This window comes from Bufo bufo, chromosome 8, assembly GCF_905171765.1.
Source record: "Bufo bufo chromosome 8, aBufBuf1.1, whole genome shotgun sequence".
NCBI lineage: Eukaryota > Metazoa > Chordata > Amphibia > Anura > Bufonidae > Bufo > Bufo bufo.
Window position 1 is genome coordinate 39,807,916 of NC_053396.1, and position 17,832 is coordinate 39,825,747.

The window sequence follows — 17,832 nt, forward strand, 5'->3', positions numbered from 1 at the left end:
GGGAGTACATGTGGTATACGCCTTCTACCTTATTAGTAAAATAAAAGCACACACGAGAAATACCTGCATATAAAAGAACCGCACACACAGTGAATGCAAAAATCACCAACCGGCCAAAATCTGCTCTCCATTCCTGAAAATTCAAGTCTGCAAGGAAAAGGTTTGATGAGGTCTGTGTTATTATAATTAACGGTATTACGGGGTCTACACATTGTGGGGTTGTGCGAAGAGTCTGTGGAGCCTCAGGAGTCTTGAGGAACGGTGACGTCATCTCTTAGTTTTCCATGAAGTTCTGGAATAGGGCGTACTCCTTTTCTTCTCAGAAGCCTTAAAATAGGAATAGGCAGGCTGGCCGGGGAGGTCATGGTCTGGATTCTCTGCCATCATCTTCAGCTTTGCCTCAATTGCTTTAATCTTGGCGCTGACACTGTGCAAAGGAATAAAAGTTGTAGGTGAGCAGAAAGCAGGAGAAGCCCATGGTCTGCAGGAGAAGCCCATGGTCTGCAGGAGAAGCCCATGGTCTGCAGGAGAAGCCCATGGTCTGCAGGAGAAGCCCATGGTCTGCAGGAGAAGCCCATGGTCTGCAGGAGAAGCCCATGGTCTGCAGGAGAAGACCATGGTCTGCAGGAGAAGACCATGGTCTGCAGGAGAAGACCATGGTCTGCAGGAGAAGACCATGGTATGCAGGAGAAACCCTTTCAGGACAGAGTGATTTTTTATTTATTTTTTATTCCATTTTTGTTTTTTACTCCCTTCCATCCCAAAGCCATAACTATTTTTTTTGCCGGACAAGTTGTGCTTTCTCTTGGCACCATTTACGGTTGCATTCAACGTAGCTGGAAGTGTGGGGTGTGTATGACTTTTTGATCACTTTTTATTCAACTTTTTGTGGGTTGATGAAGCGACCAAAAAATGGTGAATCAGCCATTTTGACTTCTCACCATATGGGATAAATATTTGTATATCTTAATAGTACGGGCGTTCTTGCTCTCGGCGATGCCCATAATGTTTATTTTTTGTTTATGTATTTTTATTTTGTAGTGATTTGAATTGTTATTTTTTTTACATTTTTTAAAACTTTTTTTTTCTTTTTTGTTTCCCTAGGAAACTATAACGAGCAACCATTAAATTGCTTCTCTCATAGACACCAATACATTAGCATTGCTGTGTATGAGGCAGGCTCTCCATAGGAACTAATGTGCAGCAACCTCGTATCACTCAGGAGTACAGAGGCTGCCACACACTACATTCGGCTCCCCGATCCTCGCTAGGGGGAGCCGATGCACGTCTGGGTTTTCGACCTCCCAAATGCCGTGGTCACATTTTACCATGGCATCCGAGGGGTTAAATGTATGTTATCAACGTTATCGGGGGCCATCCTGAAGCCCCCCACCGCCAATCTGAGTGGTCTAAAATGCTCAGAGTAGGTGACAGACTCCCTTTAAAGAAGACCTGTCCCCTTTCCTGACATGTCTGTTTTAGTAACTACTTGCATCCCCCTTGTAATAACAATGCTAGAGCATCTTTTCATATAACTGCATGTTGTGCCATTCCTCTATTATTCCTACTAGAAATGTATGACTGAATTGCCAGCGGTCTGCAATAATAAAGATCCATCTGGGCGTGTGTCCCTGTACAGTCTGACATTATCCAATCAGCGCTGCCAGTGTCAGACTACGCAGGGACGCCCCCCCCCCCCCCCAAACTGGTAAAAGCTTTACTGTTGCAAACTGCTAGCAATTCATTCATCAACTTCTAGTAGGAGCAATAGAGGAATGTCACAACATACAGATACAGGAAAAGATGCTTCAGAATTGTAATTACATGGGACATGCAAGCAGTGACCAAAACAAACATGTCAGGAGAGGTGACAGGTCCTTTGACGCCAAGTCCCTTCCTGCCAGGCCACGCCCACCTTTCCTCTAAGGCACGCCCCTTGTTGTAGGAGTCCAAAAAAAAAAAAGCCCTATTGTACTATGCATTCTGTATTCAGAATGCTATTATTTCCCCTTATAACCATGTTATAAGGGGAAATAGTACAATCTACACAACCTTGAACCCAAACCTGAACTTCTGTGAAGAAGTTCAGGTCTGGGTACCACATTAATTTTTTTTATCACGCGCGTGCAAAACGCATTGCACCCGCGCGATAAAAACTGAACAACGGAACGCAATCGCAGTCAAAACTGACTGCAATTGGGGAACTACTCGCGCGGGTTTGCCGCAACGCATCCAGACCTTATCCGGACCTAATCTGGACACGCTCGTGTGAACTCAGCCTTAGAGAAGATTTGTCAGGCCGCAGAACTCACCGACATGAAATAGAGCCCAGAAGGAGCCGGGGACATGATACTGGCTGTTTAGCCTTGATTGTTGTACGTCTGACCTCTCTACCCCAGACCTACGGTTCATTGCTGCTCCCCAGAGAAAATCAGCTTCCTGTTAAAGCAACAGCGCTCAATCAATCAGTTTAACCTCTCGTGGCCCAGCCTGCTGCCTCGGGCTAGCAGACTACATTTGCCCTTCCATTTCCTGACCACTTAGAAACACACAGGTTGTTTGATCAGTGCATTACCCATGTGGCCGACAGGATCAGCAGAAGGACTGAGGCCCCCCCCCGCTCATTGAAAAGGCTCTCTATACCCCTGCGTACCCCACAGTATCTGCTCTGGTGGTAGTAATGAATACACAGACCACAGGATGGCACTGGTAACCATTACTGGGGAGTATATACCTTCAGAGGCTGCAGGTGAGGTCACAAGGGCACTTCTGTATTGCTGTCCCCAAGGAATCTCAAATACAAAATGAAGCAACTTTGGAAACACAGTCACCAAATATACGACCCTTTTCATATACGGCTCCTATGTACGGCTATAGACCCTCTTCTTCCTAACTGTACGCCATTTCCCCGGTACATGAGGGGCGATTTATCAAACTGGTGTACAGGAAAACTGGCTTAGGCTACTTACACACTTGCGTTGTTAATTTCGGATCTCAATTAAACGGATTGGTTTTGATTTTGTACATCAGTATGCATCCTCTCCGTTACGATGCGGTTGTGTGAAATCAAAAACAGAAAAAAAAACAAAGCAGTCACTAAATACATTGAAAGTCAATAGGTGATGGATCCCGTTTTTTACGCTCCTAAAAAAAAAAAACGGATCCGTCACCATTGACTTACATTGTTTTCGGTGGCAGATTGTTTTTTTTTACGTTTTTAAGACCAGACACAAAACCGCAGCTTGCAGTGGTTTTGTGTCTGGTCTTCTAAACGGAATGCTGCCGGAACGGAAGACACACCAGTCGCACATTATCTGTAATTTAGATTCCTACAACCACAACCATGCCCAATGAGGGTCCTGCCGCACTCCCGGAGAAACCGCAGTACAAAACGGTACCAGCAAAGCATATTAAAATGGACAGTGTACACTTTGCTGATTTTTTCTGCCTGGAAACTGACCAGCTGTGTGGATTTCCGAATGAGCTTTTAGCTGTGGATTTCACCCTTTTCAGATGAAGGGCGAGATCTGCTGCAAAACTGCATCAAATCTGCACCAAAAACAGGTTACAAATTGCAGTTTTTGGTGCGCTTTGGGTGCAGAAATGCTGAAAGAAATTTGTGGGGATGTTCTGCACGTTGACTTTTTGCAGATCCCCTAAGGGTCCTTTCATACGGCATTGTGCAGCACCTGTCGGAGGTATATATACCTCCGATACATCCGTCCACCATGCACGATCCCACAGAGCACAACAAATGTACACTGGCCTGACACGGACCAACATTACACTCTTTCAACCTCTGCGGGGTGAACGGTGGCCTATGGATATGCTTGACATGGGTGCTGGAAGTCATCTAGCTGCATACCACTAATGCAAAACTGTGCGAAAGAGTAGTCTTAAAGGGGTTGTGTCCCTTCAGCAAGTGGCATTTATCATGTAGAGAAAGTTAGTACAAGGCACTTACTAATGTATTGTGATTGTCCATATTGCCCCCTTTGCTGGCTTGGTTCATTTTTCCATCACATTATACACTGCCCGTATCCAGTGGTTATGACCACCCTGTAAATCCAGCAGCGGTGGTGGTCATGCTTGCACACTATAGTAAAAAAGCGCCGGCCTACGCACAGTCCTGCGGTCCCGACAATCAAAAATGATGATGCTTTTTCCTATAGTTTGCTGTAGTGAGACAACCCCTTTAAGGCCTGTTTACCCAACATTTTTTCCCAGCTGAATTTTGCCGAGGAAACCCATGGCCAAAGATCTGCCGGTGGCAGCATAGTTTCTTCCTCCGATTCTCAAACATGTCCCTTCCCGTCAAGGTCGTAGGTCTAAACTGCTGCTCCACAATCTTTTGCGCTGCCTCCAATTCAAAAGAACGGGAGGCAGAAACTAGGCCGCAGCTGGCGGAGTTTTGACATTCCATGGTCCCTAACATGAATTTAACAGGTTGAGATTTCCAGTTTAAGGCCTCATGCACACGACCGGATTTTGTTTCTGTCACCGATCCGTTTTTTTTGCGGATAGGATGCGGACCCATTAATTTCAATGGGTCCGCAAAAAATGCGGACAGCACACCGTGTGCTGTCCGCATCAGTATGTCCATTTCCGTTGCTCCGCAAAAAAAATAGTGCATGTCCTATTTTCTTCTAGTTTGCGGACAAGGATAGGCATTATTACAATGGATCTGCAAAAAAAAACAGATCCGCAAAAAAAACTGATGCCATACAGAACGTCATCCGTTTTTTTTGTAGATTGGGTACCAAACATGCGCGATTTTTCTCACGCGAGTGCAAAACGCATTACAATGTTTTGCACTTGCGCGGAAAAATCGAGGGTGTTCCCGCAACGAACCCGCACATTTTCCCGCAACGCCCGTGTGAACCCAGCCTAAATCTTTCTAAGGTTTCTTTCACACTAGCAGTTTTTGCGGATCCGTCATGAAATTGCAAAAAACTATTCTGTTACAATATTACAACCGCATTCATCCGTCATGACCGGATCCGGTTGTATTAGGTCTTCTATAGCCATGACGGATCTGTTATGAACACCATTGAAAGTCGTTAGGGGACGGATCTGTTTTCTATTGTGTCAGAGAAAACGGATCAGTCCTCATGGACTTACATTGTGTGTCAGGACGGATCCGTCTTGCTCCACACCACATCGCGGATGGAAAAACGCAACCAAACGGAACGCATTTTGGCGCATTCCGTTTTGTCCCCATTGAAAATGAATGGGGACAAAACGGAAGCGTTTTCACCCGCTATTGAGATCCTATGTAGCCTAATACACTCTGTGTTTCAGTTCTTCACCATGTTCAATGTCTGTTTGATGTCAGTGAATAGAAACATTCTCGATTAAACGTAGAAGCTGAACAAGCATACAGTTGAGCGCCTGCTGAAATTGTATCCAGTGCGGTCACTTCTCCGTGACCTAAATACAAAAGGCGCACCCATGTGTCGCCTTTCAGTTTGATACAAGGTGTCAGGGTGAACAAAGGGGGGAATTTATTACTGCATTTGCGCCACAATTGTGGCGTTCAAAAGTATCAAATGATGGCACGTGCCATACGTAGTCAATAACATGGGACTTTTTGCCATTTTACTTCTCTCTCGCCACTTTTCGAAAGTGAAGAGAAAAGCGGTCGAATCGGTCGAAGGAGGGGGCGGACTGGAATCCAGGTTGTTTAGCGCACTGAGCACCGTCTGGGCTGGAAAAACGGTGAAACATGTTCATCTGTCAGCAATGTTACGTCCATAGGGGTCTTCACTCTACACAGGAGCGGACGGAGATCTTGAAAACGCAGCAGAATCGTCGCTTTTGATTATATGCGCAATAATCCACCTTTCATTTTTCACAGCTCCTTTGCAAAATGAAAGGTGGGATCTGATTGGTTGCTATGGGCAACTGAGCCAGTTCTACTTTACACCAGTTTGATAAATGACCCCTTATATTTAACCAGTTCAAGACCAGGCAATTTCCCATTTTTTTTTTGTACATGCATCTCTGAAAGCCAGAACTTTTTATTAAAATAGTTTTTGTGACTTTTTTTCAGTGATACTGGGGCTTTATCTTTATGTGGAGTTTTTGAATTTTTAGTATTGTTATATCTACGAAAATGTAATTTTTAAAAAAATAAAAAACGGGCTAGAGCCTGCAGTATGTCTTTTTTTTTTTTATGATATTTATTTTTTACGCTTTGTCATCCCCTATACAAAACTAGAGTCTGCAGTGTTGCTTTTAAAAATAAATAAAAATTATATGTATTTTTTACGCTTTGTCATTCCTCCTTCCTACAAAACTTCTGGGGCATTTGACATTACATTTTTTGTGCTGATTTCTCCTGTAAATGGGGCTGCCATTTTAGCTCTAGTTACGGGGGGAATGCAGACCCCAGACTAGACCTTATCTGGTCCGAGGGCTACATTGTCAGGGCCACAATATATGCCATATATGTCAAACAGGTGCTGGTCCCACCTCAGGTATGACCAAGGCCCCAGACCTCCAAGCTTCATGCACCTTCCTGTGTGTCCCGGATTTCGGATGCAAGCTTCATACAATATACTTCTCCTACAGGGAGTCCAGCTGCCACTGACCGTGTCTGCGTGGCTACTAAGTCTGCTAGTACAACCAGGAACTTACGTGCAGATTTAGGGGGAATCTGTCACCATGATCTTGGACTATTATCTGCAGTAATGCATGACTTGTACTGCAGATAAAGGGGGAGATTTATCAAAACTGGAGCAAAGGAAAACTGACTTAGGGCGGGTTCACACCAGCGTTAGTAATTCCACCATACTGTTCCATTATAACAGGGTTAGAACGGAATTTTAAGACGAAATGCAAATCGGAACCCTTTAAGAAGGATTCTGTTTTGCTCCGTCCTAATACATTTCTAAGGGCACGTTATGTATGATGGGAAAAAAAAAAAGGTCCTGTCGACGTTATTTGTGCCCATAGAAATGTATTAGGACGGAGCAAAACGGAAAGGGTTCCGTTTCGCATTCCGTTATAACTCTGTTAACGGAACAGTATAATGGAATTACTAACGCTGATGCGAACCTGCCCTCTAGCAACCAAGCAGATTGATCCTTTCATTTTTCGAAAGGTGAGCTGAAAAATGAAAGGTGGAATCTGATTGGTTGCTATGGGCAACTAAGCCAGTTAATAAATCTCTCCGAAAACGTTCAGATTGATATTTTTTATTTCCCTATTGCCTCCCGTTCCCCCGCTGTCAGCGCTCAGAGCTGTGCTGAAATACACAGTCCGGACTGCTGTGCCACGCTAACATAATGGAGAGGACTCCTGCGCACGCGCACAGTCCTGGCAACGTACAGCCGGGGAACAGAGGACAGTAGGAAAATCAAACATAGCAATCTGGACTTCTTCTTATCTGCAATACTACTCCTGTATTACTGCAGAAGGTCGTGGGGACAAATTCCCCTAAACTGTGGGCTGCCCAGGCGTACATACAGACAACACGGTAAAATGAAGCTGGACAGGAAGCAGACCTTACATACACATTTCAATGACACGTGAATGGATATGCTACAAGCAAAGCACGTAAAAGTCACCTTATAGTGGACTGAGTTGGTTCTATGCTTGAAGATGGTTCCAAACTGATTGGCAAGACCTTTTCACTTTTATAATTATCGTATCTCTGCAAAAGATGGAAACAACGGATCGTACGTGAAGTCACGATAAATAGTGTCATGGTGTAGCTTTAATCATAGGTCTATACAGTAAAGGCCTATCCTTAGGACGGGTGGAAGTCTGATCCCAGGACGCAGAATGAGGAGATGTGGTGCACAGGGGTCTGCTGGAGCCACTTGTTTCCCATCCTGGTACCTCAGCTCAGACCCATTCAGAGGGAACTACTATGCACTTTAGAACTGCTAGGGAACGCCCACGAGAAAGAAGAACTCTAAAGGAACATTCGTTTTACTAACCAATAGTCTATCATCGAGAGGGTCAGGCATCCAGTGTTCCTTTAGTCTAGAGTCTGGAAAAAGCCACGTTCAAAGAGGCAACATTCAAGACTATATACGGATGTAGCAAAGTTAGGGCTCATGCACATGACCGCATGTATTTTGCAGTCCGCAAAAAAACGGATGACGTCTGTGTGCATTCCGTATTTTGCGGAACGGAACAGCTGGCCCCTAATAGAACAGTACTATCCTTGTCTGTAATGCGGACAATAATATGACATGTTCTATTTTTTTGCGTAACAGAAACACGGACATATGGAAACGGAATGCACACGGAGTAACTTCCCTTTTTTTTGCAGACACATTGAAATGAATGGTTCCGTATACGGTCCGCAAAAAAAAAAACGGAACGGACAAGGAAAGAAAATACATTCATGTGTATGAGCCCTTAACAGTCACACTGTGGCGAGTTATTACATCTAGTTAACACGTTAGGATGGTTAACTCTGCTGCATCTGTACAAACTAAAAATGGCTGCCAGAGCAATACAGTGTCCCATTAGCCTACAGTTCTAACTAAGGCTACTTTCACATTAGCGTTTTTTGCAGATTTGTCATGGATCTACAAAAACGGATCCGGTTGTATTATGTCTTCTATAGCCATGACGGATCTGTCATGAACACCATTGAAAGTTAATAGGGGACGGATCCGTTTTCTATTGGGTCAGAGAAAACTGATCCGTCCCCATTGACTTACATTGTGTGTCAGGACGGATCCGTCTTGCTCCGCACCACATGGCGGACAGAAAACGCTGCAGGCAGCGTTTTGGTGTCCGCCTCCAGAGCGGAATGGTGATTGATCGGAGGCAAACTGGTGCATTCTGAGCGGATCCTTTTCCATTTAGAATGCATTAGGGCAAAACTGATCCGTTTTGGACCGCTTTTAAAATCCCATGACGGATCTCAGAAACGGAAAGCCATAACGCTAGTGTGAAAGTAGCCTGACATGTAGCGTCCTTACTGGCTTTTGATATATAGGGATGTTACCTTAATTTGTGCATGTGCCCATCTCACGACCAATTTCTTTGACAGGGCCATTTTTCCATTGAGGCATTGGATAGCTTTTTCAGCTTCCTGTATAAAAAAGAAATAAATAAAATATTTAAACAATAGGTGCCTTGGTATCGTTCTTACCCTAATACATTAAAGGCTATGTACACCGTCGTGGGGCAATTTTTTTGTTATCATTGCATTTTACTCATTTGGGGCTAAAAATCTTTTTTTCAATTGTCTTTATTAAAAATATTGAGCCATTCTGTCACAAAGGGTTAACCGTTTGTCTAGCTATGTGCATCCTTTGACTTTTTGACGGTCATCTAATAACCCAGTGGTCATAAACACTTATTTAAGCCACATTTTTTGTTACTCACATTTAGTAAGATAAGGAGTGAGCTTTGATAAGTGTTTATAAGGTCTGAGAGCAGAGATAAGGAGCCTGTCAGCTCCCTGTCTGACGGAGCAGAGAGAAAATTCAGATACTACTAGTAGAGCATCTCAGCTAAGTACAGAGAAAAGGACTCCAATTTTTTTTGCAGTAATAAAAAAAAATGCTCCCAAAGGAGTACATAGCTAATAATTCACAATCAGGCAGCTTGTACTGCATGCTTTCTGGACTTAAATCCGTGTGCAATAACAGATGGAGCTCTATGTCTGAAACAGCCACATAAGGCAGAAGACAGAGAAGAATAGATGGCTAAAAGTGAGGGCTTGAGTCTATTCTTGTGATCACCAAAGGCCCCAGTGGTTGGATTCCCGATGGAGAGGGGGATATGTTCTTGTAATGGGACACCCTTTAAATAAATAAAAAAACATCAAAAACTGGGTGCTCTGTATGTACAGGAATACATGTTATCCCTGCTACAATTGCTATAAAAAGTAAAATTGTAAACACTAATGGGATTTTTCCCACCATGGGAAGTGATGGCATATTGCTAGGATAAGCCATTGCTAAATGATGGGGTCCAACTTGGATGCTAGATTCTTGGAACTGGCATGGGTCCTAATGGTTGGACTTTTACCAATCATAATGTTATTAAAAGTGGGAATACCGCCCCCACATCCCACTGAGGGCCATAATAATAATCCAGTGAGACACGGGCTCTCTCTGCATGTGGTAATTGATGCATATCGTGCAGAATATGTAATACCCCATACACATTATTTGTCCCAGTGCATGTCTATCCAGCTTCACCTTTATCAAAATCTAAAAAGGCTTTGTCTGGGATTAGAAAGAAGGGCCCAGATTTACTAATGTATCCTTAGCGGAACGTGGGCAGGGCTTCTGGAGTAAAAATGGGTAAACCCACCAATAGTTGGTACAGAGCCAGAGATCCCGGCAGCAGATTTATCATCCACCAGCCTGAGCCCCTGTGATAAACCTCAGCTTACACCATCTATAGGATTAGTAAATCTGGGCCAAGGCTCTACTTTTTGAAAGGTGAAATACTGTATGGATTGGTCATGATAAACTTACCAGTTTTGTTTCAAAATTTACAAAGCAGTAGCCCCGAGGTTGCCCTTCCAGGGCCCCCGATTTGTGAAACAGGAAATCAAACTGTTTCACGTTGCCAAATTTCTGCAGTAATTTTAACAGGTGGAACCTGAAGGAATAGGAACAGATCAATTCTGCATTAACAAAGAGTGAATAAAAGAAGCAATCACTGATATATTATAAAGATGCTTAAAGGGGTTATTCCACAAACATGACTGACCACATCACTGGTGGTCCAACAGAAGCCACCAGTATTCCCCAAGTCCCGCTTATGAATAATGTGGTAGTGCACATGTCGGTCCAGTGCTCCGTCAGTCACACGGAAATTGAGCGGTGAAACGACTTGTACACTACTACTTCATCCTTAGAGGGGACTGTCCATTTTCAGGATCACTGGGGTCTCAGTGGTTGGACCACCCATGATCTGATCTGATTTATCTCTTACACCATGGACAGGATAATAATTAATTTTCATGGGATAACCCCGTAACTTTACACATTCGATAATACCGACTTAACACTCACTCAGTGATTTTAGGGTCCAGATTCCCAATCCATAACCGATGTCCATCCTGAAGTGAACCCTCAGACAGGATCGACGCGTTCTCCAGAGGCAATGATTTCAATTCTTCCTCCATCGATGTGTCCTACAAACAGCTCTAAGAACAGAACCACAAAAAACTTATTAATACGAATTACAGACATTTCTGCAAGTGTTTTATCTAGCTAAACTGGGGTTGGAAGGAATCCATTTGTGTTCTGCCTCCACGTCATCATTCAGTTGACCAAAAAAAATGTCTGATTGCTGCAAAACTCGGCGTGTAGTTAGGTCTCAGGCAGATATGTAAATGATTACAGGTGTGGTCTGATTAGATAATGGGTTTTGCCACAAGAAGGCGTAAAAATGCTTCCCTGCTGCCCTATGAAAGGGCTCTCAGAGGCTACTTTTGGGTAGCGTACCTCTGGATGAGAGATTGTTGACTGCTAGACATGGCTCTACAAAGCACTAAGACATTTTGCCTGGTTGAAAGACTTTAAGAGGGAGCATCATTGGGCGTAGGATGGTTGTTACGGCAAACAGATGGCCCTCTAGGCCATTCTGATCTAGCTGTCAGGAGGTGTTGGGAGCAGTGGTTACATGAGGGCACGCACACATAATGAATAGGCTCCGGACAGCCCAGACAGACCACCAGTAGAGGATTGTTTGATCCCCTGACAAGCGAAAGCACAGTTCTGTGGTCCACCATCCAGACACAGATGGCACCTTCCTTACACACCCCAGTCTATGGCCGAACCATTTCCAGGCACTTAGCAGAAGGAAATTTGGTGTCACAGCACATCACGTGTCCTGCCATTTACAGCCAGCCACTATCGCCTCCATGTGCAGTGGTTTTGTGAACAAGAAAGCTGCACTGCTATAGACTGGAACTGTATTGCCTTTAGCAATGAATCCAGGTTCTGTTTGGGATCTGATGACAGTCGGATTGTATGGAGGACTGGTGGGGAGTGCTTCCATCCTGCCTTTGCTGTGGAGCGACGCACTGCCCCAAAATGCTGGTGTGATGATCTGGGGAGCCATCACATACGACAGTCGGTAACCCCTAGTAGTGATATGAGGGACACTAACAGCTCAGGAATATGTGCAGGACGTCCGGCGGCCACATGTGTTCCTCTCATGGCTGGGCTTCCAACTGGCATTTTGCTTACCCACACACAGCAGGGATTTCTCACGAATGTCTCTGCCAGATTGTAACACTTCCTTGGCCTGCCTGGTCACCAGATTTATCGCCAATCAAGCACTTATGGGACCAGCTGGGACACCAGCTTCAGCAACCCAGGAGTATGCAGGATCTACAGGCCCAGCTGCATCATCTGTGAGCATACACCATCTTGTATCCAGGCTAGAGGCCGTATCTCATCTTGTATCCAGGCTAGAGGCCGTATCTCATCTTGTATCCAGGCTAGAGGCCGTATCTCATCTTGTATCCAGGCTAGAGGCCGTATCTCATCTTGTATCCAGGCTAGAGGCCGTATCTCATCTTGTATCCAGGCTAGAGGCCGTATCTCATCTTGTATCCAGGCTAGAGGCCGTATCTCATCTTGTATCCAGGCTAGAGGCCGTATCTCATCTTGTATCCAGGCTAGAGGCCGTATCTCATCTTGTATCCAGGCTAGAGGCCGTATCTCATCTTGTATCCAGGCTAGAGGCCGTATCTCATCTTGTATCCAGGCTAGAGGCCGTATCTCATCTTGTATCCAGGCTAGAGGCCGTGTCTCATCTTGTATCCAGGCTAGAGGCCGTGTCTCATCTTGTATCCAGGCTAGAGGCCGTATCTCATCTTGTATCCAGGCTAGAGGCCGTATCTCATCTTGTATCCAGGCTAGAGGCCGTATCTCATCTTGTATCCAGGCTAGAGGCCGTATCTCATCTTGTATCCAGGCTAGAGGCCGTATCTCATCTTGTATCCAGGCTAGAGGCCGTGTCTCATCTTGTATCCAGGCTAGAGGCCGTGTCTCATCTTGTATCCAGGCTAGAGGCCGTGTCTCATCTTGCATCCAGGCTAGAGGCCGTATCTCATCTTGTATCCAGGCTAGAGGCCGTATCTCATCTTGTATCCAGGCTAGAGGCCGTATCTCATCTTGTATCCAGGCTAGAGGCCGTATCTCATCTTGTATCCAGGCTAGAGGCCGTATCTCATCTTGTATCCAGGCTAGAGGCCGTAACTCATCTTGTATCCAGGCTAGAGGCCGTATCTCATCTTGTATCCAGGCTAGAGGCCGTATCTCATCTTGTATCCAGGCTAGAGGCCGTATCTCATCTTGTATCCAGGCTAGAGGCCGTATCTCATCTTGTATCCAGGCTAGAGGCCGTATCTCATCTTGTATCCAGGCTAGAGGCCGTATCTCATCTTGTATCCAGGCTAGAGGCCGTATCTCATCTTGTATCCAGGCTAGAGGCCGTATCTCATCTTGTATCCAAGCTAGAGGCCGTGTCTCATCTTGTATCCAGGCTAGAGGCCGTATCTCATCTTGTATCCAGGCTAGAGGCCGTATGTCATCTTGTATCCAGGCTAGAGGCCGTATGTCATCTTGTATCCAGGCTAGAGGCCGTATCTCATCTTGTATCCAGGCTAGAGGCCGTATCTCATCTTGTATCCAGGCTAGAGGCCGTAACTCATCTTGTATCCAGGCTAGAGGCCGTAACTCATCTTGTATCCAGGCTAGAGGCCGTATCTCATCTTGTATCCAGGCTAGAGGCCGTATCTCATCTTGTATCCAGGCTAGAGGCCGTAACTCATCTTGTATCCAGGCTAGAGGCCGTAACTCATCTTGTATCCAGGCTAGAGGCCGTAACTCATCTTGTATCCAGGCTAGAGGCCAAATCTCATCTTGTATCAAGGCTAGAGGCCGTATCTCATCTTGTATCCAGGCTAGAGGCCGTATCTCATCTTGTATCCAGGCTAGAGGCCGTATCTCATCTTGTATCAAGGGTAGAGGAGGCCCAACAGGGTCCTAGAGCCCCTTTTCAATTGTTTTCCCAAATAAATGTATCCTTTTGCTCTACTATTGTAATCACATATCATCATTACTTTTGCACATAGAAAGTTTCATTAGTTTCCAACAAATCCTTCTTGGTGCATTATTTTTTGTATCAATGATTATAGAACGGATTTTCAGATACAGAAATTTCTGAGGGGGTATGGATATTTCAAGTGTCCAATTCATTATATTTATCCCCTTTCCAAAAATCCTTAGGCCTCTTGCACACAAATGTTTTTTTTCTGTTTAGGTTCCGTTTTTTGCGTTCTGTATACGGACCGTATACGGAACCATTGATTTCAATGGATCCGCAAAAATAATAAAAATAAACATGGAAGGTACTCCGTATGCCTTCCGTTTCCGTATTTCCGTTCAAAGATAGAACATGTCCTATTATTGTTCACATAACAGACAAGGATAGTAATGTTCTATCAGGGGCCAGCTGTTCCGTTCCGCAAAAAACCGAATGCACGCGGACATCATTCGTATTTTTTGCGGATCAGTTTTTTTGCGGACCGCAAAATACTGAAAAAGCCATACAGTCGTGTGCAAGAGGCCTAAGGAAGATACTCAATAAAGCATTTCATTCACTTGTATTCTCTCAGCAGCCTTGTTTTATGTAAATGTATAATGAAAAGTTATGTAAATCAGAAATCTCTCACCATATTCAAACTTTCTTCTTGCTGGCAGTGAATAGGAACATGTTACATAGTTGGGAAGGTTAGAAAAAGACATAGGTCTAAAAACAGTCCAATATACACTCACCTAAAGAATTATTAGGAACACCTGTTCTATTTCTCATTAATGCAATTATCTAGTCAACCAATCACATGGCAGTTGCTTCAATGCATTTAGGGGTGTGCTCCTGGTCAAGACAATCTCCTGAACTCCAAACTGAATGTCAGAATGGGAAAGAAAGGTGATTTAAGCAATTTTGAGCGTGGCATGGTTGTTGGTGCCAGACGGGCCGGTCTGAGTATTTCACAATCTGCTCAGTTACTGGGATTTTCACGCACAACCATTTCTAGGGTTTACAAAGAATGGTGTGAAAAGGGAAAAACATCCAGTATGCGGCAGTCCTGTGGGCAAAAATGCCTTGTAGATGCTAGAGGCCACAGGAGAATGGGCCGACTGATTCAAGCTGATAGAAGAGCAACGTTGACTGAAATAACCACTCGTTACAACCGAGGTATGCAGCAAAGCATTTGTGAAGCCACAACACGCACAACCTTGAGGCGGATGGGCTACAACAGCAGAAGACCCCACCGGGTACCACTCATCTCCACTACAAATAGGAAAAAGAGGCTACAATTTGCACGAGCTCACCAAAATTGGACTGTTGAAGACTGGAAAAATGTTGCCTGGTCTGATGAGTCTCGATTTCTGTTGAGACATTCAAATGGTAGAGTCCGAATTTGGCGTAAACAGAATGAGAACATGTATCCATCCTCTGATGGCTACTTCCAGCAGGATAATGCACCATGTCACAAAGCTCAAATCATTTCAAATTGGTTTCTTGAACATGACAATGAGTTCACTGTACTAAAAGGGCCTCCACAGTCCCCAGATCTCAACCCAATAGAGCATCTTTGGGATGTGGTGGAACGGGAGCTTCATGCCCTGGATGTGCATCCCTCAAATCTCCATCAACTGCAAGATGCTATCCTATCAATATGGGCCAACATTTCTAAAGAATGCTATCAGCACCTTGTTGAATCAATGCCACGTAGAATTAAGGCAGTTCTGAAGGCAAAAGGGGGTCCAACACCGTATTAGTATGGTGTTCCTAATAATTCTTTAGGTGAGTGTATAATCATACTGTGTTGATCCAGAATAAGGCCTAGTTCACACGAACGTGTGTGATTCGTGGCCGTATTGCGGGCCGCAATACACGGCCATAGTTCCGTGTGCATTCCGCATCACGGATGCGGACCCATTCACTTCAATGGGTCCACAAATCCGGAATTGCGGAACGGCCGCACGGAACGGGACCCCTCGGAAGCACTACGGAGTGCTTCCGTGGGGTTGCGTCCCGTACTTCCGTTCCGCAAAAAGATAGAACATGTCTTATCTTTTTGCGGAAAGGGCGGATCGCGGACCCATTAAAGTGAATGGGTCCGCGATCCGATGCGGCTGACCTACACCTGGTGATCGTGCATTGCGGCCCGCAATTTGCGGGCCACAGCACGGGCACTGGTCGTGTGAACTCGGCCTAAAGCAAAAACTAAAAAAAAAATACGGAGTGGTCACCAATTGCCCCATATTAAAGGTGTTGGCCTATCTCCTAGCAATATGCCACCAATGTCAGATAGGTCCCACACCGCTCTCTAGATCTTGGCCCCCCAAAGTGAATGCAAGCATGGTCACCCTCCATTAACTTTTGTGGAAGTGCCGAAAAGAGCCTCTGGCTCTCCTATTTCAGGAACTCCCATGAAAGTGAATGGAGAGATGGCCGCACTTGCACGGTGCGCCGCTATGAGTTATCCGGAAATAGCTAAGTGCACTCAAAGTGAATGGAGAGCATGCCTTCACTTTGGGGCCCCCGTTCTAGAGATAGGGGCGGGTCTCACCTATCTGACATTGGTGGGATATCCTACTCAGATGCCCAACCCCTTTAAAGGGGTATTTCCATCACAGACAATGGGGGAATATGGGATATCCCCCATTGTCTGATAGACCTGCACCTACACTGAGATCAGAGTGGGGAAAGGTGGTGGAGGGCACACTGCGCATGTGCAGCCGCCCTCCATTCATTTCTATGGGGCCGCCGAAAAACGACCGAGCACTAGCTTGGCTAATTTCATCGGCCCCAAAGAAATTAATCGGTGCGCTCCCATTCACTTGTATGGGGAGAGTGCTTGGCGGTGGCAACCACCACTCTCCCAGCTCTGTTCTCAGCGTAGGTGCGGGTCCCAGAGGAGGCACCTGCACCTATCAGACAATAGGGGCATATCCTAGAGATATGCCCCCATTTTCTGTGATGGGACTACCCCTTTAAGGGAGAAAAATTCCTTTCCAACTCCAAATCAGGCAATCAGAATGAATCCCTCCAGAAACATACAACCCATAACCTACATTCCAGATATTTCCTGAACTCCATAACACCCAGGGTTGTACTCCCCAAACCACAGTCACAGGAGTGTACAGTCGTGGCCAAAAGTTTTGAGAATTACATAAATATTGGAAATTGGAAAAGTTGCTGCTTAAGTTTTTATAATAGCAATTTGCATATACTCCAGAATGTTATGAAGAGTGATCAGATGAATTGCATAGTCCTTCTTTGCCATGAAAATTAACTTAATCTCAAAAACACCTTTCCACTGCATTTCATTGCTGTCATTAAAGGACCTGATGAGATAATTTCAGTAATCGTCTTGTTAACTCAGGTGAGAATGTTGACGAGCACAAGGCTGGAGATCATTATGTCAGGCTGATTGGGTTAAAATGGCAGACTTGACATGTTAAAAGGAGGGTGATGCTTGAAATCATTGTTCTTCCATTGTTAACCATGGTGACCTGCAAAGAAACGCGTGCAGCCATCATTGCGTTGCATAGAAATGGCTTCACAGGCAAGGATATTGTGGCTACTAAGATTGCACCTCAATCAACAATTTATAGGATCATCAAGAACTTGAAGGAAAGAGGTTCAATTCTTGTTAAGAAGGCTTCAGGGCGTCCAAGAAAGTCCAGCAAGCGCCAGGATCGTCTCCTAAAGAGGATTCAGCTGTGGGATCGGAGTGCCACCAGTGCAGAGCTTGCACAGGAATGGCAGCAGGCAGGTGTGAGTGCATCTGCACGCACAGTGAGGCGAAGACTT

General features: G+C 45.0%; 1 protein-coding gene across 1 annotated transcript in view; it reads right to left on the reverse strand.

Moving 5' to 3' along the window:
* The window catches only part of RBM18 (RNA binding motif protein 18), a 24,071-nt gene continuing 6,239 nt past the window's right edge, over positions 1-17,832 (reverse strand). Inside the window, exons 2-6 of the mRNA XM_040442390.1 lie at positions 11,001-11,134; positions 10,458-10,584; positions 8,972-9,058; positions 7,572-7,657; positions 1-427 (exon numbers count right to left, since the gene is read on the reverse strand). Coding sequence (XP_040298324.1) covers positions 268-427; positions 7,572-7,657; positions 8,972-9,058; positions 10,458-10,584; positions 11,001-11,113 — 573 coding nt within the window. The 5' untranslated portion in view covers positions 11,114-11,134 and the 3' untranslated portion in view covers positions 1-267. The remainder of the gene's footprint in view (positions 428-7,571; positions 7,658-8,971; positions 9,059-10,457; positions 10,585-11,000; positions 11,135-17,832) is intronic.